Source organism: Rhopalosiphum maidis, chromosome 2 (genome assembly GCF_003676215.2).
Source record: "Rhopalosiphum maidis isolate BTI-1 chromosome 2, ASM367621v3, whole genome shotgun sequence".
Lineage (NCBI taxonomy): Eukaryota > Metazoa > Arthropoda > Insecta > Hemiptera > Aphididae > Rhopalosiphum > Rhopalosiphum maidis.
In genome coordinates, this window is record NC_040878.1 from 39072400 (window position 1) to 39094129 (window position 21730).

The 21730-nt window shown below is 26.5% G+C and overlaps 4 protein-coding genes across 5 annotated transcripts; 3 read left to right on the forward strand and 1 right to left on the reverse strand.

The window, feature by feature from the left end:
* Positions 1-162: 162 nt before the first annotated feature.
* LOC113553518 lies at positions 163-4415 on the forward strand. Its single transcript, XM_026956887.1, has 4 exons — positions 163-1116; positions 2372-2440; positions 2533-2622; positions 4362-4415. The coding sequence occupies exons 1-4, from the start codon at positions 163-165 to the stop codon at positions 4413-4415; spliced, it is 1167 nt and encodes a 388-aa protein (XP_026812688.1).
* Positions 4416-5828: 1413 nt separating this feature from the next.
* On the forward strand, positions 5829-9135 carry LOC113553517. The gene is made up of 4 exons (XM_026956886.1): positions 5829-6836; positions 7086-7154; positions 8739-8828; positions 8972-9135. Exons 1-4 carry the CDS (start codon positions 5829-5831, stop codon positions 9050-9052), a joined length of 1248 nt encoding a protein of 415 aa, XP_026812687.1. The 3' UTR covers positions 9053-9135.
* A 910-nt stretch (positions 9136-10045) lies between these two features.
* LOC113554483 (leucine-rich repeat-containing protein 40-like) lies at positions 10046-17020 on the forward strand. The gene is made up of 10 exons (XM_026958363.1): positions 10046-10126; positions 10223-10412; positions 12198-12424; positions 12503-12567; positions 13027-13143; positions 14796-14875; positions 14965-15038; positions 15796-15851; positions 16099-16231; positions 16329-17020. Exons 1-10 carry the CDS (start codon positions 10046-10048, stop codon positions 16377-16379), a joined length of 1074 nt encoding a protein of 357 aa, XP_026814164.1. The 3' UTR covers positions 16380-17020.
* A 1214-nt stretch (positions 17021-18234) lies between these two features.
* Positions 18235-20452, reverse strand: LOC113553281 (DCN1-like protein 4). 2 transcript variants are annotated; one of them, XM_026956534.1, is made up of 7 exons: positions 20203-20452; positions 19741-19852; positions 19560-19654; positions 19344-19488; positions 19163-19271; positions 18822-19029; positions 18235-18469 (listed from the first exon to the last, which is right to left on the reverse strand). In XM_026956534.1, exons 2-7 carry the CDS (start codon positions 19815-19817, stop codon positions 18417-18419), a joined length of 687 nt encoding a protein of 228 aa, XP_026812335.1. In that variant the 5' UTR covers positions 19818-19852; positions 20203-20452; the 3' UTR covers positions 18235-18416. The 2 variants fall into 2 exon arrangements, with proteins under 2 accessions (XP_026812335.1, XP_026812336.1); XM_026956535.1 differs by having other exon boundaries at positions 20021-20452.
* Between the last annotated feature and the right edge of the window lie 1278 nt (positions 20453-21730).

Here is a 21730-nt window from a genome sequence, read left to right on the forward strand (position 1 = left end):
TTTAATAAATAATAATATGCTACATATATTAATTATTAATAACTGTTCTTATTTTAGGTAATTATCAGTTTTTGTGGAACTCTTATTAAGTATTTATGTTAATAATTGATTGTATATAGGTAGTACGCCTATCTTCTTCAACATATCATATAAGTTTTTGAGATGTGGCTCGTCCAATCGTTTTGGAAATTGTGTGGTCTGTTCAATATCGATCTAACTTACAATAAATTCCAAAACGTGTTCTCAATACTCTTAATTGTCACATGCATTTACAATTTTATTACTGCATCGAATGCTTTATGTAAATTAGACCATTGGTGTGACGTTTTCTCGACAGCCATGATCGGGATGTACACTAGAGTGTTGGCGTCCACCACTCTCCTGTCGAGGATAGCCATAATGGTTCAATCAAAACAAAATTTACTCAAATACAGAGAAACTATAAAGGCTTTCGAAATGTATTCGCCGACGTCATCTACGCAACATAAGAACTACAAGACATTTTCGTTCTTCGTCGTTTTTGTGTGTTTAAGTATAATTTTACCGATAAACATAAGCCGGTTGTATTATTTGTACAAAAACGAATCTTCCGACATATCGCTGTTCATTTACTATCTGTTCATATACATTCAAAACCTGAGCATGTGTTGTATAGAAACGCAATTTGTTACCCAGTGTTTTATAATCTACACCAGATTCCGGGGAATCAACGATGATTTAAAAAAACTACGGAACGAAAACGTTAACTACGCTAAATACCCGTTCATATTGGGCTCGTCAACAACTATGTGGAAAGATTACAAAAAATCGTTCCAGTGTGTCAGATATGACAAGGACTTTTATCGGCCGCGGCTTATTAGTCATCCGATGGCCAATGCTGTGGAGATACTCAGAATTAAGCACTGGCTGACTCGCCAAGCGGTGGTTATCCTTAACAACCTGTTGGGTATCCAGATGGGACTGTCAGTGTTCTTGTTGTGGGTAATGGCTTTGTTTGATATTTATTATGAGATATTTCACAATTCCCCGTCAAAGTTATTGGTCTACGGTTGGCTGTTTCAATATTCTCTAAGATTGTTTATGATTATCTTAGTAGCACACTACACAACGAAACAGGTTGGTAATAATTAATAGCCAATATAAGTATAAATGTACCTAACTACTATTCAAGTCATAAGATTCCATTAAATACTTTTAGTATAATTATGTATACAATTCTATCGTAAGCGTGCGCAGATCAGCTTTTTCAAAGTATGCAGGATCCTAACATTGCATCCGTTATTTTAAGCGTTTGAGATTCTAGTAGAAAAATATACATAAATGTTTAACTATTGACTTTAAATATTATTATTAAAATCTTAGAGTAAAGACAAAAAGTTATACCACAGAATCAATTCTATATACATAATTATTAAGTGTCTTATATCTATCAGTGTTTTCTATGAGGAGAAGCCTAACTATACACTACGGTGTAGGCGCGGATCCAGTGCCCCCCCTCCACCCGTTGGCTGTATCAAAAGGTATTATTTAAATTTAATATTTTGTGTTATCCTATATAAACAGAAGATTGGACTTTGTTATATGTTTTGTAATCACTACATGTCTACATATTTTGATATTGAAATTTGTATATAATATTTTATTGTGAAATCTAAAAAAAAGGTAATTTTAAGTTTTAAATAATTCAATTCAGTTTATGAAAAAATGTATTCATTATAATTAATAAGAAATTACTGCATTAAGTACTATTGCATGTATGATATATATATATATATATACTCGTATTTAACAGTAGATAAATAGTAAATATGTATAGATATTTACAATCCACCCCTCGTTAATGTAGGATGGATCCGCGCCTGCCGTAGTACATACTGCACTAAGTGCACTACTGCATGCGCCATGTATGCTGATACTTGTTGAATATAACGGAGGTACATCGGATCACTCGATATTCGATAGTTTGGTTTTTGGTATGTTCTATCCTAAGGCATTTACCTACTCGTAACTTATGTACGTGTGTACCTATGCAAATATTATTGCAAGTTTTTTTTTTTTTATCTGATTTTAACAAGGATATTATAATATCTTTACATATTATTGTAAGTTATAACTATTAATAGTTTACAATAAATAAATGATAAATATACGATTAAATCATCAAGTGTTATTACCATCATAAAGTTTTTATTTATTTTTGCTATATTGTCGTAAGGATGACTATGCCACCTTGTGGTTGCATACTCTAATATCCTGTGCAAGTCCAAGAACACCTATTTTGCACTTATAAAATTTTACGTTTTACTGAACAATTAAGTAAATATATTATTATAGGTATTACTATGTATACATTATATTTATACTTTTTTAGGCAATAAAATCAAAATCAATCATTTTAGATACAAATAATCAAATGTTGGATAATAGTACAAAGGAAGAGGTAATAATTACCATAATATGTTGTATCTTATAATTGTTATACAACATTATATATTGTACATATAGTGTTTTCACTGGTTTAAATGATTTTAGTTGTTGTTATTTGTAAATCAAATACGCCATCAGTCAATGGAATTTACCGCATGTGATTTTTTCACTTTGAATACACAGATTATAAAATCGGTAAGTGTGAATAAAATATAAAGTTCAGTGGCGGATCCAGAGGGGGGCGATTGGGGCCGTTCTCTCTCAAAAAATAGTTTAAGTCCCTGATTTTAGTTATTGACGTAATTATACTTCAAGGGTAACAAAATTATAGTGATATATTTTTTTATTACTATTACTATAAAAAATATTTTTTTTTGTTCTGTACGAGATTGTGAAAAGTAACATAAGTATTATGTATGTACCTAAATAAATACTTTATCAAAATTAATATGTGCCCCTTAAAAATCGCCCCCCCCTGTTATCTTGGTCTGGATCCGCCCCTGATAAAGTTATTAGGTATATCTACTTGAAATAATACTTTACTTTGCTAAAGTCAAAGATACACTGCAGTAAATCTTATAAGTTATTACATTGGTTATAAATTATTATTAGTAGGACCTAATTAAAATCAATGGCAATAATAATGATAATATTTTGGTTAACTGGACATTTTTTTCATAGTAATTGCGTTTAATATTTAATTAATTATATTGTTATTTTTAGTATTTATCAGATACGTTAAATAAGTTTAAAAATCGTAAACTTATACTACACAAATATATAAGGTGCACTTAAGTATATTAGTAGCATAACTATAAGTCATAACATACATATTATATTCAATATATCCAACAAATTTGTTTGTAACTTAATTGTTACTTTGTTAGATATTGTTGGATTACTTCCGGAATTTGTTGGACAGTTGGACTTTATTTTCGCTGGAAGATCATTTATGACTTTTGTGATGTTTAATATACTTCAACAATATAACATTATGATGAAGAAATTTTACCTGTATAAAAAAAATGTCGATCACAACTTTTTGAACTTACTAAAAAGCTCTACTAACGAAAATTAAAGCCTAACAAATAATAAAAGTAATCCAATTATTTCCAACAAGTTAAGTACCGCAAAAAATCTGTTGGATATATTTTTCTTACAATATGTGTCTGTTAACTGTTATGGTTGTATTGCTATAACTTTAAAGAATACTTACACCATTGTTCATTATACGATTGATTTTCAATGTTTTAATAATGCCCTATGACTCCTACGCCCTTAGAAATTTTGTTTCAATAACGCGACAACTCGGACAATATCAAATTTATTCCTAATAGCCGACTTCTACTAATAAAATATGATGTTAATGTGATACATTGATTATTGATTTCCAAATTCCATTAGTCATCACGATATCACTACATATCTTTGATCACAATTTTCAAACATTACCAAACTTTGTCAGTAATTAAACGATTTCAAATATTATTTTTACATTTGAATATTGTTATTATTATTATACTTCACAATTCAATTCCTATATTTTATCTTATATATCGCAATTAACGAGCAAATAAAATAAAATACTACTTAACAAAGACTTATTAACATTCCAAACTCTCTAACTTTGCCACAATTACAACTCCCGAGTATCACCTTAGCTTAATGTAAAGGACGCAGAGGAAAATGATGCCGTAAATAGTAAATTTCTAAACGGTTTATTTTTCATTTTTTATGTTATAAAAATGAATAAAATAAAAGTTGTCCTACGGCTTCTTCCATCTCATATTTTACAGTGTTATTCACTTATCTGCACATATATTCTTAATAATATGTCCTATGTTAAATATTATTTAGGTATATCTTTTAAAAATAAAAACGAATAACTATAATGACTAATTAATGTTTGTTTTTTATGTATATATGTATTATAGGCTATAGCTGCTGGTACAACCTATTTGGTAATATTAGTACAATTTCATTCATAAAAAATTGTAAATTATTTAAGTATTAAGTAGGTATCTTGGCCTCTCGGCCACTATTAGCTACATTTAGTTTATTTATAGTTCATATTTGACTAAATATAAATATAATAATCTATTAATATTTATTTATTTTATTAAAATATATCATTTATCGTTAATATATTATTACATTAATACATAAAATGTTTTTTTATTATTTTAATGTCATACCTAAATGGTTACACTGTGTTTTATTTTTAATGTATAGTATGTTATATTCAGATTATGAGTATTAATCAATTATATATTATGAACTAATATTATTATTAGTTTTTTACAATAAGTTAAGAAAAATATCACATTATGATAATCTAGACATATAATATAAATAATTGGATACATGAAAGATAAATTTTCTGATAAATTATTTCATTAAGAGATGAACTAATAACTATTATGAATATTATTGAAAGATGTAACATTATTGATAGTTTTTTTTTTTTTTTTGTAAATGTAATAGGTTACTAGACTATTGGTATTATATATAAATATATAAAAAAATTAATATTTATATATTAAAATATGATATCGGGCTATACACTAGGTATTTAGTATATTAATATTTATAATACTTATCCATTAATTATAGGTGTACAGTGTACACTTAAGTTTAACGACTACATTTTATTTTAAATTCATAATAATGTAAGTTTGAAATCTATGCGCAAAATAGTTTTTCTTGTATATATCGATACGTAGTTCAATTCAAATATAATACATCTATTACAGTATCACTGCTCTACACAAACTACTTATACAGCAGTGCTGTGCCCACTTGCCCACCTTCTTTTAAAATTAATACGTTTATTAATATTTATATTATTATTAATTACAATAATTTAACATCGATAAAACATGTTCGACGCTCATTATAATATAATATCATGTGAGAATTATCATGTGAAATAAGTCAAAACATTTTTAAGTCGATATGTTACACTACTATATTATGTAAGCACTAAGCACTCGAATATTGTTAGGATTAGTTTGAAAATACTTTACCTAAGAAATATAATGTAAGTATCAAACGTCAAGTTGAGTAGATGTATATATAATGTTTTTTTTAACTTAATAAAGTATTCATTTTTTGCTTTTAGTAAAGGGCTTTGGGATCAAAAAGTCTAAATAGGCCGATATAGGTGTGTATATATTTATAGAAATAAAACCAAATATTATTAAATGCCACAAAGTCTCAATCAAATCGGACACCTCTGACTAAACGTAGTTATACTCGCGGCCACCTATATATTACATTATTGGCATTTGCTATTTTATTTTATATAATCCGCAGGTAAAAAGGGCGAGAATAGGTATACTAATTATCGGCGCTGTATATTATAATATAGATATTTCGAAAGTCGTCCACTATAGTAATAAATGGTAATAAATAATAATAAATTATTGGCTTATTGGCCGATCACGTTGTTTTGGAGAGCGTTCGGTGTATTCCCCGCAAACATGCTGGACAACAACCGGAACAGTAACACGTTACTGCCGATACTTTTCACCGTGCTGCTGTCAGCGTCGTGCGTTTACGTGTTGTTCGTCGGGCCGGCGGTCGTCTGCCGGATCGGCGATAAGTGCAGCAGCGAGTCGATCAGGATTCTGAAGGAAATATACCCAAACATAGCGAACGTGACGTCGGTACTGTCGAGGATCGTTCTGTCGTACTCGGTGACGATGGGATTCGAAAAGTACAGGGAGACTATGGAGTGCTACGAGACGTATTCGCCAACGACAGCGACTGATGCCGGTCGATACCGCGTGTTCACGGCCACAGCCGTGTGCGCGTGCTTACTGCTGGTCGTGCCAGTCAATGTGCTGCGATTGTGGATGCTGTGGACGTCAGATGGCGACGATCCTGCGTTAATGCAGGGGATCGTCTTTTATGTGTTCATCTACATCCAAAACGTGACCATGTGTTGTTCGGAGACGCAATTCGTACAGCAGTGTTTCATGTTGTACTGCAAGTTGAAGACCGTCAACGACGACGTCGCTGTGCTAGGTAGTTCCGCGGGGTTAGCGAGTTTTTCGAGACACGCACGACACGCGAACGCTGCCGCAACACCCGATGCACCCGACATTGCAGTAGCTGTGAAGGATACGTCGGACAGCGTCATGGCGACGGCCGATGCCGTCGAAACACTGCGGATCAGACACTGGCTGCTACGCGAATCCATCAGCTGTTTGAACCGCCTGTTCGGCGTGCAGCTGGGCATGTCGGTGTGCGCCCTATGCGTGATGTCATTTTTCGACATCTATTACGAGACGTTTCATGTGATGGGCAAATACGCCATGTCTGGCCTCATCATGTACTGCTGGATGCTGCACTACGCAGTGCGGTACATGGGCATAATCCTGATGTGTCATTACACCACGAAGCAGGTAGGTACCGAACCACGCCGTTTACAGAATGATATTATTCGTTTTAAACGCACCAAGTCAGGGACGTACGCAGAAAAAAGTTTAGGGGCTTTCACTTTTTGCAGCAATGTTTCTATACATTTATACCCGTTATAGAATATGAGCTTTAGTCTTTATTTCTAAATTTAATTTACATAGCCATATTATATATATATTGTATAAGTAAAGGTATTTATTATACCAATAATAAATAATAATTATATGTTTCAGGCAATTTACACTAAGACACTTATAGCAAACTTAAAAAGTAATTACTTGGATTGTAGTATAAATCAAGAGGTAAATAAATTGTTATATTATATAGATTAGATATTTTTCATTTATTTAATATAATAGAATTAAATTAAATATTTTAAATTCTGAATGCAGCAAATGAGCGATAGATGTATTAAATGTATTAATTTTTTTAAAAATAACAATCCATCATCACTTTTTGAAGTAATATAAAAGCTTCGATTTCTTAAAGGTTGGTTTCTGGTTATAAATTTGATCTTGTTCGTACTTAGGAGGAGTCAAATTAAAAAAAATCAACAGTAATTTTATAATTAACTAGGAAAAACAAACAAAAAATTAAGTAAAAACGGGAATTTTTACGCAAAATTCGACACAATCGATTTTGTTGTTTTGGTTCAATTCAAAATCGAATGATCGTAAGCCGATTTTTTAATAGACATTTAAACTTTATACATGGATAATATTTTTAAACACAGAATAACAATATTTTTTTGTAAGCGTTTTTAAGTAAGAAGTTTGACAAAATTTAACATTTGCAAATTATTTTGTTGTTTGAAATTTATAAAAAAATTTCTTTTTATAAATAATATTTGAAAATTCTTCATGTATTTCTAGTTAAATTAAAAAAAAAATTACTGAAAAGTTACTTTAATCATTTGTGCAACATTTGAAATTCAAATTTTTATGACTTAAGATAAGTACCCGCGGTAAAGTAACTATTTCTCCTTGGACAGTTTTTAATATTTTGTTATAATTTAAAAACATTATTTATGAGAATTCGGACTTAATACTTTTACGTTTAAAACTATAAATTTTAATATAAAAAATGACACTTCCAAAATATTACCTATTTATACCATGAACATATACAAATACAAATTGCACTGTCTTATGATAAGGTGGTATTAATTAAAAATGAATAACAGTAATATAATGTGAAACAGATAAATTATTATTATAATAAATAAATATTAATATAATACCTAAATAAATTGTTTTCCTCAAAATACATTTTAGTTTTTAATTAACATATACTTTATTTTATACATATATATCAAGCAATATCAGAAAAATCTTTCCTGAAAATATGAAATATACTAAGTGATATAAATTGACAGACCATCTCCACCAATCAGAATTATTTTTCGTATACAATTATAATATAGTTATAATGACCCTCTCGACACCTACTATACAGCAAAGCAGTACCCGCTTGCCCACTTTTTTAAAATCTTGTTATTTAATTATTAATTAAAATTATGTTAAGTAGGTAATTCTTAAGTTATCGTATTATAGGAAATCAACAAACCCGTTTTTACTGGAAAAAATCAAACTTCATTCAGACAAACTTCAGATAGAAATCATTCATTTTCACAAAAATTCAAATAATATTAAATACTGCCATAACAAATTAAAACCAATATATCTGCATATACAACTGCGCTAATATAATAATATGACTGCAGTCAATAAATTGCAAGTTCTTGTGTCCACATCATATAGTTACATTATTTTATAAATACAAAAAATTGCAGCTCTAGCTCCTTTATTCTGGATTTGAATTAAAATGTCTTTTACTTAAAATGTATATAAATTATAAATTATACATTTATCACTTTTTTTATGCAGTTACATTTGTTTTTGGATCAGCTTTCTCATAGTTCTGTCGAATTCACAGCATGCGATGTATTTACACTAAATATACGTCTCATTATTTCAGTAAGTTTAATATTTATTCGAAGGAACTATATGTATTGTTTTATTAATTAATACATAAATTATTTTCATTTGCATATATATAAATGTGAGTGTATAAACAATCGAGATAATTCTACTTTTATGTATTATTTTGTTGTTTTAAGACTTTTGCTGCGGGTTTAACTTATCTTGTCATTTTGATACAATACCAGACAAATATGAAAAGCTCCACGTATACAGATTAAAACTATATCAACTTGGTACCTTTAACTAATAACTATAGACTATGTAAAATAATACATTATTTTATAATTTTGTAAATTAAATTTGATGATGTATTAAGTTAGTGAGTACTGTCAGTACTGAGTAATAAGTGTATTATATATTATTATATGTATAATTGTAATCTAGGTGCCTATTAACATATTTACAATTTACGCCGTTACAATAATATAAGGTACCTATTTATGTATTTAAAATTTAACGAAATAATTTATAAAAATACAATATTGATCATTTCATTTATATAGTTATAGTTATAGATGTACTCAAGTAATCAAAATAATAGTCTATTAACGAGGAATTATAAATTCTTTTGAATTATTATATACAAGTAGAATATTATAGGTTTTAGATTTTGTGTCTAAGAAATTGTTAACTAAAACTAAATATATCTCACAATTATGTTTGTTTTTAGACTATGATTGTTTAGTTATAAATGAGTAAAATATTGATTATTGGTATTTACATTTTTAACTGTCTTAAAATGGGAAATTTCATCTTTTCTCAAAAACATTAGGCAAAATCTTAGATTATTTATCAAGATTTTTATTTTTTAGGTCTTTTATAATTAAGTAAATTATTGACCTATGCGCAAAACGAATACTTTCAAGTCCTAAGTTTTATGCAATAACTATGTAGTTACATATTTGTTATTATAGATTGAAGATGTTATAATCCTTTTCGAATTTTTTTTACTAATATTTTGGTTGATTAAACTTACCAAAAATATGTATACGTAGATAAAACTTTAGGTTCAAAAACTTCAAAAAAGACTTTGCTCTGGGAATTCATTTAGTGAAGTTTAAGCAGACCGTTGTTATGACAACATTATATAATGTATGTATTGATGTCACGATTTATATTTGTCATGATGTACCTTTTTGTACATTTATAATTCGAATTTCATTTACCATTTCTGTTATAATATTATATATATAAAATTAGAAATGAAACCGATGGAAATTGTGATTTTAAAAAATAGAAATATAATGTCGATACCGGAATCTCTTATTCAAGAGATGGGTTATTTTGTTAAAGTGAGTACATTATCTAATATACAAATGTCTGTTACATGTGCTTGTATTTTAATTAATTGATTCAATGATTTATATGATAATTATAATATTACGAAGTATTTGTACTTGGACAATAACATCATACGAATATTACCCGACGAATTATTTACTGGTTGTACAAATCTTATGTGGTTAGACTTAAGATGCAACAGAATACGTCGATTACCAGACGGTGTGCAAGGTCATAAAAATCTACAGGTATTGCTTCTGGGAAAAAATGATTTAAAGCGATTACCTTTGACTCTGGGTATGTAAATAGTTTAAAGTATTATTAATACTCATAAAATTTATTTATCTTTTATACAGTTCTTAAGTACCTATACACGTGATAACTGTGTGCATACTCATCACCATATTTTCTTTAGTAAAGAATTTATTTAAATTCTGATTTTTGGAATTTTCAAATATACCCAAAGAATATATTTTCAAATTTTGGGATTTTCTTTACTACTTATAGGAGTTTCTTGTACACCTGTACACCTGTGGTGATAAAAACTTTTATTTTTTTAAATAAATAGAGAACCTCTTTTTCACTGTAAATTATTTAGTTTTTCAGTGGATTATTCTTCTTAAAATTTAGATATACCTAATTACAAATTTGAACGATTAGATTCTCAGTAATTACTAAACCTATAAGAATATTGGATACCTAATAGTTATTGAAAAATATTATGCAAAACTTTAAATTAGATTTAGTATTTTTTTTTTTTATTATTATTATTATTAAATAAAGTTTTACTGACGTAAGTTATCCTAACTTATTGTTGATTATATACATTTTTTTTTTTAACGTTTGGACAATAGATAACAATTAGAATAATAGTAATAAGATATCGGCTAAGTTTTAGTATTTACAACTCAGAAAAGAAAAAAAGAAAATAATAATAATAATAATTATTAAAAAAAAAAATCATTGATAAATAATTACAAAGTAAGGTCGTATGGGCGTCCACGCTTGAGTCGGAGTACAGAAAGTGGGTCATTTAGTCTATAAAATTTCACACCGTGAGCTGAATTGATGTAGTCGAAGAAGTTTATTGCTAATTTTAGATTTAGTATTAAATTTATATACTTTAACCATTTTAATAGATGTAGTATAAAAAATGGTCCAAGTGCGATATCATATACATTTAAATTTCTGAAAAGGGATGAGCATGGTCGATGATTTACTCAGTGTACTACAACTACTAACTATATACAATTCTTCTGTGTTAGGTATAGTCGTGTAGACTGTAGACATGTATAGAGAGTCGGAGGTATATGAATGTACATTTTCCAACCATTTTTTTTAAACAATATTTTTCTATACTTTTTAGCGTATTTATAATAACAAATTTTAAAGTAATTTTAGTTATTTTTAATAGTTGCATGTTACCTAGTATTTAGTATATTTTTATCTTGAAAGAAACTATTAAGGTTTGTAAATATATAGTCATATACAGAGTGATTCTTTTATCAAAAAACACTCGTTATTTCAAAAATTATTTATGTTTTTGAAAACATTTTTTTACATAGTTTTAAATTGTAAAAAAACGTTTTTATTAAAAAAATTATGTTTTTAAATATTTTTATCCTTATATATTTTTAAGTTTTTCATTTTTTGAATGACAACTTACTCTTATCTCAAATTACTCACTTATTTTGCTTTGGAATATGAAATTAAAACTCTATGTTGTCATTCAAAAAAGTAAAAACTATATAATAACATAGTATGAAAGTTTTATTTTAAATTTGTAATTTATTTAAGTAATTATCAATTTACAAAATATTACAATCACAACAAACTATATAGTATAAGCTTAGTTATTATATTATGTATAATACAGTCAAGTCGCGATAATACGAATTTGAAGGGGGATAAAAATTCGCTTCGAAATACCTATGTATTATTCGAGATGTCTAACTCGAATTTATATTGATTTATATTTTTAGGGGAATAAAAAAAATTTGAGTTGTCAAGTTTTTCTAGTTATTGCGACTCATACTGTAAAGTTATAATTTAAATTTGGATTTACATAATATTGCTTTTTAGGATCATTGCCGAAACTTCGAGAATTACATGTTGCTGGAAATCCGCTTGATTGCCTTACTAGAGATATGGTGAAAAAAGGTTCTAAATATTTAATACGCTTTTTACAAGAAAAATGGAAAAGTAATCAAAATAATAACGAAATGATTCAACAAAATAATGATGAATTTAACGTAATAAAAAAAAATGATGACAAGATACATAAAAAAAATATAAAAAATATAAAAATTGTAACTATAACTTAAAATAATTAAATATCTTTTTTATGTTTTTCCTATTTTAATGTGGGTTGTATTAAAATTGTTTAGATGGATACGTCAAAAATGCAGTTAATGGAAAGATATAGTTGGCCAATGATATTTCTTACTAATTGGTATTTCTACAATTATTTACACTTATTTATCATTATCATTTTTAATCTCTATAATATAATATGACAGCTGGTAAATTTGAGGTTCTTAACTGTTAAGTTTATATTTTTAACAATGAGCAGTCGTAATTTAACCAATTGAGGTCCATGTGTGAAATTGAAATTTGAACAAAAATATAAGCTTTGAAAGTCTCCCCGTGTTAAAAATTAAAATAATATAATGGGCTCAATTTTCACATTGTCCTAATATATGTGGCTTAATCAATATATTTCAAATTGCAAAAGCCGAAAAACAAAGATAAGCGTTTTAAATTTTTAAAACAATCGAGTGAATTGATTTATATAAAGATGCAGAACATGCTGCTTAAACTTGCAGTCTGACCCACTAACATATAATTTAATAAATTAATGAATTACTTACCTAATTAAACTTTTGATATTTTTATGAATATTACAATTTAGGAGCAGTGACCGTTTAGTTACCGATCGAGATATTAGAATGAAAGAACTAGAAAGACTTTATTTAGAAAAACAAAAAATAATATTAGAAAAGCAAGAACGAATCTTACAATCTTACAAGTGAGTTTAGTCGTTTTGTTTATTAATTTAATAATTGAGTACTTACTTAAGTATTACATTCGAACATTGATGATTCATTATATAACACATTATATTCACTATACAAAGTTGGTGTTTAAAGCTTTGTGTTAACTGTTAACATAAGTCATAATGGTATAGACTCTATACTATAGAGTAATGGTATTTGATAATCACTTTCTTATAACAATATTAATTTTCTATTTTTCTATTATTTAAAAGATGTTAAAAGTTAATTCAATATAAGGATGAAAAGAATTATTTATATTACTTTGGTGCAATCTATTTTCAGTTATGGAATAATGTTTTGGGGTTGTGTTTATAATACACACCTTAAGAAACTAAAAGCCACAATTAAAAGTATTATTAAATTTTTACTGAGCAAACCAAAGTCCTCTAGTACTAGCTTATTTTTAATGGATTAGGTATACAATATGTCAAAAAAATATTTTTTACTAATGTATCACTTCTAGTATATAAACATAGGAATTTAATGACAAATGTGAAACATAATTATAATACTAAAAATATAAAAAAATAAATAAATATTGAAATAGGTACTGAAATCATGACACAATATAGTAGATCAGCAGTTTAGTAAATTAGGCAATACCCATTTCTAAGCAGTGGCGGATTTACGGGGGAGGGGTTCAGGGGGTCTAACCTATATATTTTAAGCCAGTTTCTCATGATAAGTGGTTTAAGTAATAGGTATACGCTTGATAGTCATAGACGTGCTGTGAAAATGGGGAGGATCGTCAAAACTCGATGCAGCTGTCTTCGAAAATGTAAAACGAATTGTTTTAAACAGTCTTATAGACTTAGATAATTAGGTATACACTGCACGATTTACGTAGTTAGAGCGCTACTACTAAAATTCTAGGGGCTCCAAACACAGATAAAATACAGCGCTACCTATAAGCATTAATTTAATATAAAAAAAATAGTATTAGAAATTTTAGAGGCCGAATTTTAACGTAAATAAGATAGGTAATAGGTATGTGATAGTAGTGATACCTATAACTTATAATTATCATCTAAAATAAAATTCCTAACTAAATTTAGATATACGATGAAATTTAAAAGTTTTTATTATTTATTGCTAATTATCACACAAATGTATACCAAAAAATATGTATATTAAAATAAAATTTTCATATAATAATTAATTTATCAAAAACAAAGAAAACAGTATAAATGTTGAGGAAGTCTTTTAGCTGAGTCTTTTACCTCTCCCCCTCAATATTTTTTTTTTTTTTACTGGGCCCGGCGTCTGATTTTGTATTCGTATTTGCGGAACATTTAGAACCTATCAAATCTAAATAATAATATCCATGTTCATATATTAGGGGAACCAAGAGGGAGTTAAGTTTTCATAGAAGGTATATTTGTTTTGTCTACAATAATACTATCAATACTTTCTAATCCTCTTAAAAATAAAAAGCTCCCTTTACCTATCACACGTCATCACATACTACTTGACCAAAATTTCAATGTCGTTAATGATCATAAAACTATTATATGTAGTCAAGTAAAATGTAAAGAAAGATATAACACTGTTATTTGTTCAATTTTCTAGCTTGGTTATGACTTGTGAATTATAATATTATATGTTTTATTTTTTAAATGTTTAGAGATGAAGAAACGCTGAAAATATGGAGAGAAAAAGCAAAGCAATTGCAATATTTCGAAAATTTGCCCAAATTAAAAAATTGTTCGTACCTCATATTTGTTTATATATGTAATCTAATTTAATTAATAAGTAATATAAATATTAATACATTACTATTTTATTATATTTAGATCGAGGACTCGAGGTTCCATTTGGAGTAAATGAAGAATTTTCTAAAATGATATCTAGACAAACGTACAGAAAAGTAATTATTTAGGCAATAAGTTAAATGTACTTACATGATAAAACGCATGGACTGACTGTCACAGTGACACCCTTTGACATTTTTTTATGTAAATATCTATTGTAAGACATTGTCGGTGGCCATTGAGTCTTTAAAACAATTATTGCGTATGGAAAAAAAGAGTTACAAAACTAGAAATAGGTTTGTTACATTTAATAGGTAGGTATTAGGTACATATTTTTCTTCATACAATTATTACTTAAATAATATTGTATCTATTTATCAGTATTTAAAAAAAAAATGGTTTTGTATACTAAAAATTTACTGAATTTTTTATCTATTATTTGATTCCAGCCTGATCCTGGTTAAATTTATGATATAAAGTGATTGGTAGATTTTATTTTAACCATAAATTACAATAACATTTTATAAAAATAATTTCATACTTATTTCAGTATTGAACTAATAGTATTTTCTTTGTTAACATTTTAAGTTGGTTGAATGCAGAGTTTATTTGGTTATACCACTCCTCCTTGCAAGAGAAACTTTTTTATGATATTTTTACTTACCTTTATTATTATTTACACCTGTGACATACCCCTCAAAAATACATTATACTTTCTCAATTTAATATTTATCATTAATACAATAGATCGATTATAGCTTATTTTGCAAAAACATAGGTGTAAATGGTGTAGTAAGTCACTGACTTAAACTAAACAATTAAAATTATTTTTAAAATAACACATTTTTGTTTTTAATTGATACCTTTTTTTAGGAAAGTGTGGAAAATATTAAGTATAAGAATGCTGTAAAACCTGCAATAGTTAAACCGTATGTATCTTATATATATATTTCAATATTTGTGTATTATAACTTTATTCTGAACTTTTAAAATAAATTAATTTGTCACCCATTGAAAGTATTGTATAACTATTTATCAGCATATCAATGAATTATATAATTTTTATAAAAAATATATTATAAGACTTGAAAAAAAGTTTAAATCACAGAAGTATTTGTATTTGTTTTGTAATTTTGATCATGTATACTTGATTTTTATTTATTATAATTTTTGAAGGTTTGATTTCGACTTGGAAATGTCAGATATTTACAATATACTTATAAGTTTAACACCAAACGATGCAGAAAATACGAACAGTGATAAAAATAATGATTCTAAAATATCAAATATTGATTTGGAAATTCAAAAGGTTTGAAAATTACATTGTTTTAAATACTATCTATATTTTAAAACATATATCTTTGTAATCATATTCTCATTGCTATTGAATTATTTTCTATTGGCAGTTGCATGATATTCAAAAACGAATTGCGCAGTTGAAAACGCGCATGATTTAAACAATAGAAGAATAGAAGACAAGAATGATAACTGCTATACCTTCTAAAATAAAATACATTATTATTTGTTTTATTACCTACATTTAGTTTATAGTAGTTTTATTATTCATAGAATTTTAATTGATCGTAAATACAAATAGATAAGAATAATGAGGAATTGGAAGCAATACCCCCCCCCCCAAAGTTCAGGTCTAAGTACGCCACTGCTGATTGATATAATGAAGCGATAAGAATTCTAGACAGTGGACACAGATTTCAATTTGTCGTCAAGTCTACTTGTGATCGACTTTCCGAATTTTTGATATTATCCCCACAAAATCCTAAAAACGTTATATTAAAAAAAGATAATTAAAAATTGATATATTTCAATTTTTGGAGAACTTGAAATCAAAATTACGTGAAAATTTGATCTGAAGAATTCTTGACGCCAAATTCAAATCTGTTTTTAGAATTCTTATCGCTTCATTCTATCAATCGGTATGTTAGAAATAGAACACGTTTATAACCCTATGTTGCATGTATGTTAGATAAAGACAGAAAATCACTGATTCCAATACCCTTAAGAGGACGTCTCACCAGCATGTGTTGTCTCCGTCTTACACACGTACGACATAGTACATTTTCGTTCACCAGTTTCAATAGTGTGCTTTTAGTTTTAATATTAGAGTGAATTGACCTATTATCAAACTTTTAGGTTATCTGTGTTCTTTTGTTGGCTTTTTAACTATATTTTAATTTTTAACTTAATTATGATCATTTTCAAATATTAATAATTTCATACTCATAATTCACCTAAAAATTAAAATATCGTAAAAAGCCAACGAGTGAACACAGATAATGTTCTTACCTTAAAGTTTGATAATAGATCAAATCACTCTAATATTAAAACTAAAAGCAAACTATTGAAACTGGTGAACGAAAATTCACTATGCCATACGTTTGTAAGACAGAGACTACACATGCGGGTGAGACGTCCTCTTAACTCAAAATTTAAGAAATATAATCTCTAAACAAATGAACATTTGAATATTGGTCATTGTATGTTAGGTTAATTTATTTAATGCAGTGTTAAATATCACTATAATATCACTTGAATAAAATTAATTTACATGTATACTATATTTTTGTATCAATAAATGAAGCAAAAATTATTTTATTGTCAACATGAGTTCTTACTAAAAGTATACTTAGTATTAAATATATTAGACATTAATAATAATAATAATTATATATCTTTTGTATTATATTTCATAAAACGAAAAAATCTTTTACTTGTTATTGATTATAGAATATGCTAAATAAGTGTAATATACATTATTATTATTTAATAAATGAACATTTATATTTTTCACACTATTAACTATTACGAATGATTATAGAATAGTCTATTATATAATAAATGCTAATATTATATTTTACTTTAGAATTATTTCTTTAATATAAGTTATTTGCTTGAATAAAAAATAAATTTTTAGTTATCCACTTATTTTAAACTTTATTTCAAGTCCATTATGTATTAAAAATACTTAAGTTTATGTAAAGATTTAAGTATTAACTATTATTTAATAATTATATATTGAAGAAAATTCTTTCAATGTGAAAAAAATAATACATTTACTTAGATATGTTAAGGTAAGATTTTCATAATCTCATTATCTTAAAATATGTATATTTCTAACTTATTTGTCATAACTTTTGTTATGTACATGACATGATATTTAATTGTATGCTTTATAACTATTACAATACATATTTCAATAAATATAAATAAATACAAAAATATCTGTGTGAATGATTTTATTATAATTCATATTAATATACTATATAAATATATATAAAAAATATTTTTAATAGAAGACTTGCAAAAAAAATGATTTGTATTATGTACTGTACTTTTGAAATATTAATAGAAATTAAAAATTTATTTGCATGGAAATTGAAAAAGCAAACAAGAGATCGATTGAGTTTTATTTAATTGTATTTAACTTATATTAATCCAGTAACTAATCCTGGTCAGCAATAATCGACTTCTTAATTTCAGCTGTTACTATTCTTTAACCAGTCCACAAACTCGTCTAACATAACAGGCCCTATAAACAAATATATACATTTTAAAATTTAACATTTAAACACTATTGCGATTCAACATTGTAATGAACAGTCTATTTTTCTATGGTTTATTTTGAATAGTATTGTTCTCCTTTTTTAAAAAAAAAAATATGTTTTAAGCTAATGTTAAGATTTTGGAATAAAAAATAAAAATATCTTATGTAGATATCTAGTCAATGAAATTTACATCAAGTAATTAATAAATATTAATATTAATTAATAATAAATATATGATTTAAGAAACGGTATTACTAAGTAATAAATTGTATTGTTTAGTAAAACTTAATTTTTAATGCTTAAATTATTTAAGTAGACATATTTTATAATACTTACAAGCTCCATCTATGTCATAATTTGCCAAATCTGTAGTGATAGATCGTGAAAATTCTAATATATTGCACCATTGATCTTTATTAATAACTCTATACTTGGATTGATCTATAAATTTAGCAAATAATGGGTAAAGTTTCCATTGTTTCCCAAGTAATAAATTTAACATTAATTTTGCAGTTTCTATATCCATACTTCGTTGATCTTTATCCTTAAAAATTAAAAATAAATATCTTTTATAATTTAATTTTTATTATAACAGTCCTATAGATTACATATCTATGAATAAATGAAATAATACTATAACAAATATTATTATATTAAGATATTAAAGTTAAACTTACTCTTGCAAAATCATATGCATATCTATAAATACTTTTGAAAGCTAATGGATCATTAAAACACAACCTTAAAGATTCCAATTTACTTTGAAGTTTTTTAACTGAATCACATCTACAATAAAAATATATTTTATTAATTAATAATTACATAACTAATAGATTAATTATAAATCAAATTATTTACTGTAATTCTGTAAGACCCTTTAACCATTCAGCACTAGAAAAATATCCCATTGATTTAGCATTCATTTTCCAAGCCAAAACAAGCATAACTAAATCTTCTGGATCAACCCCAATATCCATACAAAATTTTTCCATGCCTTCGGGTCCTAAGAATAAATTTAATATACAGGTAATTTAAAAGTTTCAAAAATGAATTGTACTTTTATTTTATAAATACCTAGTTCGCCTACATCGTTTGTATATTTATGATACCACGAAAGACATTTTTTATGATTAAAAACCATCATTTCATCAAGATGAGTTCTTTGTGCACTGAAAAATAAAACATATTACATAAATTGAAAATATAACTACATGCAGTTTATAATCATTGAAAGTATCAATTTATTTCTACTAACCTAGTATAACGACGTTTTGGAACTGAAGCATTTTCAGCTGTATTTATTTCAGTTGTGCTACGTCGTTTTCTTGCCATCACTTAGATAATACTTAACTTTATTCTTATTATATCTAAAAAAGTAAATAATTTGTTTAAAATAAATATTATATCTTAAGAAAATATAGGAGATTGGATTATATGAAACGTAGACAAATTACAATCATGTTAACAGGAAGTTAACATTTTATACAATTTTGATGAAGCAATTTATAAATAAGACATAAAATAATAATACTTGCCATAATTTGCAAGTGAATTATTTCAAATTTTCACATTGATTGTTGCTGCATAGCAGTTAAAATATTTTAATTACGCGTTATTTACGCGTCGTTCAGTTTTCATACGATTGTTTTGTCGATATTGAAAGTAACTACCTAATTTATTATTTTAACACTGTATAAAAATGTTAACGAATACTTACGAGACAAATTTACTGTTATCTATTGTAAGGTGTTGTAGCGTATTTAGGTAGGATTACGCTATTATTATTGTAGGTCTAGGCACGACAATCAGGAACTCGGGGATTTGTTGTTTTATTTCGGGAACGATCAACAATATTCTTGGTTATCATCAAAATGTTATAGATAGGATATGACTAGGTTCATGTAATATTAAATATAAATAAATGTTTCTATATATTAATGTTATAAATTATAATCTCTTGTTGATTAATATTTTTTAAATATAATTTAAAAAGTTATCTATTACTGTATAATCTAGTGTATAATGTAAAATTTAAAAATTTAGGCAGTAACACAAAATAGATTGAATCTACTATGAAGTATTGCAGTATGTATTAGGTTATTTTACTTTAATACGCTGTATGTCGAAATTCAATACATTTTAGAAAAAGGGGTACAAATGTACGATAAACTGGCGAGTGGAGTTGATTCTTGACCAATAATATACCACTAACCAAGATCAAAAACAAGGTTTATAGATAATATATTATCTTGGATCAAATGCACGTCTTGGTCATCGAGATAATACGTCTTTTATGATACCACGAACTAAGATATCTTAATCCGTCATAATACTATAAATAAAATTGGTTTACGTACCACAAATATATTATAAAAAAATTTGATTTATATTTTTATTTATTCTTGCAACAATTATCTATAATCCATAATTTAACTAATGTATTTCTATAATTGTAATTCTAACTATACGATATTTACATTCGATATATAAATCTGTAATGGTACTATCTTAAACCAAACTCGCATCAATCAGTTGTTATCAGTTAAATTTATAACCACGGTATAGAAATGGGAAATTTAATTTTTCGTATGTGAATATATTTTATTCTTTAAAAATTTTAATTTTTGTATCTTAAGTTCGGGTACCACTTGGAACTTAATACTTATTAACTTTACAAATAAATAATAATATTTAGTTGTTTAGCTTAATGCTTATATAGTTATTTTTATTGATCGATCATCGGTCATAATTTTTAGATTTTACAGTACTAGTAATAATACCTATACCCATGTATGATATGTAAACGATTTATAAAAAAAATTCTAAATCTATATTTAGTAATTGAAATAATGGTAATTATTGGAGGTATAAATTAAAATTTTTTAGTTCTTTTTAAAATTATCAGGAAAAACAAAAAAAAAAATAGTGTAAAACCGAAATTTTTATGTAAAACACCAATACTTTGAAAACTAATAGGTAACTGTAGATATATAATTTTTTCTTCAAATGTTTATACAAAGATTTTATAAACGTGATAAAAATTACAAAAGGTTTTGATTTTATTTTTCAGCTACTGAAATAGTTACATAGATATTTGTATTTGTCACCCTTTTTCAGTAAAAGTGTTTCATACTTCATCTTTGAGAGCGGTTTCTAGTTAGTGTCTTGAATAGTTGTATCTATATGGAAATTTGGGCTTTAAATGATTAGTAGTATAAGATAGGCGTAGTATTTTTCAAAAAAAA

Excerpts from the sequence above, each read along its gene's own strand:
- LOC113553518 (XM_026956887.1), top strand. The coding sequence starts at position 163 with ATGTGGCTCGTCCAATCGTTTTGGAAATTGTGTGGTCTGTTCAATATC. Across the intron at positions 1,117-2,371 it reads CACACTACACAACGAAACAG|GCAATAAAATCAAAATCAAT; the intron begins GTTGGTAATAAT and ends ATACTTTTTTAG. Across the intron at positions 2,623-4,361 it reads ATACACAGATTATAAAATCG|GCTATAGCTGCTGGTACAAC; the intron begins GTAAGTGTGAAT and ends TATGTATTATAG.
- LOC113553517 (XM_026956886.1), top strand. The coding sequence starts at position 5,829 with ATGGTAATAAATAATAATAAATTATTGGCTTATTGGCCGATCACGTTG. Across the intron at positions 7,155-8,738 it reads ATTGTAGTATAAATCAAGAG|TTACATTTGTTTTTGGATCA; the intron begins GTAAATAAATTG and ends TTTTTTATGCAG. Across the intron at positions 8,829-8,971 it reads ATATACGTCTCATTATTTCA|ACTTTTGCTGCGGGTTTAAC; the intron begins GTAAGTTTAATA and ends TGTTGTTTTAAG.
- LOC113554483 (XM_026958363.1), top strand. The coding sequence starts at position 10,046 with ATGGAAATTGTGATTTTAAAAAATAGAAATATAATGTCGATACCGGAA. Across the intron at positions 13,144-14,795 it reads CGAATCTTACAATCTTACAA|AGATGAAGAAACGCTGAAAA; the intron begins GTGAGTTTAGTC and ends TTAAATGTTTAG. Across the intron at positions 14,876-14,964 it reads TTTGCCCAAATTAAAAAATT|ATCGAGGACTCGAGGTTCCA; the intron begins GTTCGTACCTCA and ends TATTATATTTAG.
- LOC113553281 (XM_026956534.1), bottom strand. The coding sequence starts at position 19,817 with ATGGCAAGAAAACGACGTAGCACAACTGAAATAAATACAGCTGAAAAT. Across the intron at positions 19,030-19,162 it reads ATGCATATGATTTTGCAAGA|GATAAAGATCAACGAAGTAT; the intron begins GTAAGTTTAACT and ends TTAATTTTTAAG. Across the intron at positions 18,470-18,821 it reads TTATGACATAGATGGAGCTT|GGCCTGTTATGTTAGACGAG; the intron begins GTAAGTATTATA and ends ATTTGTTTATAG.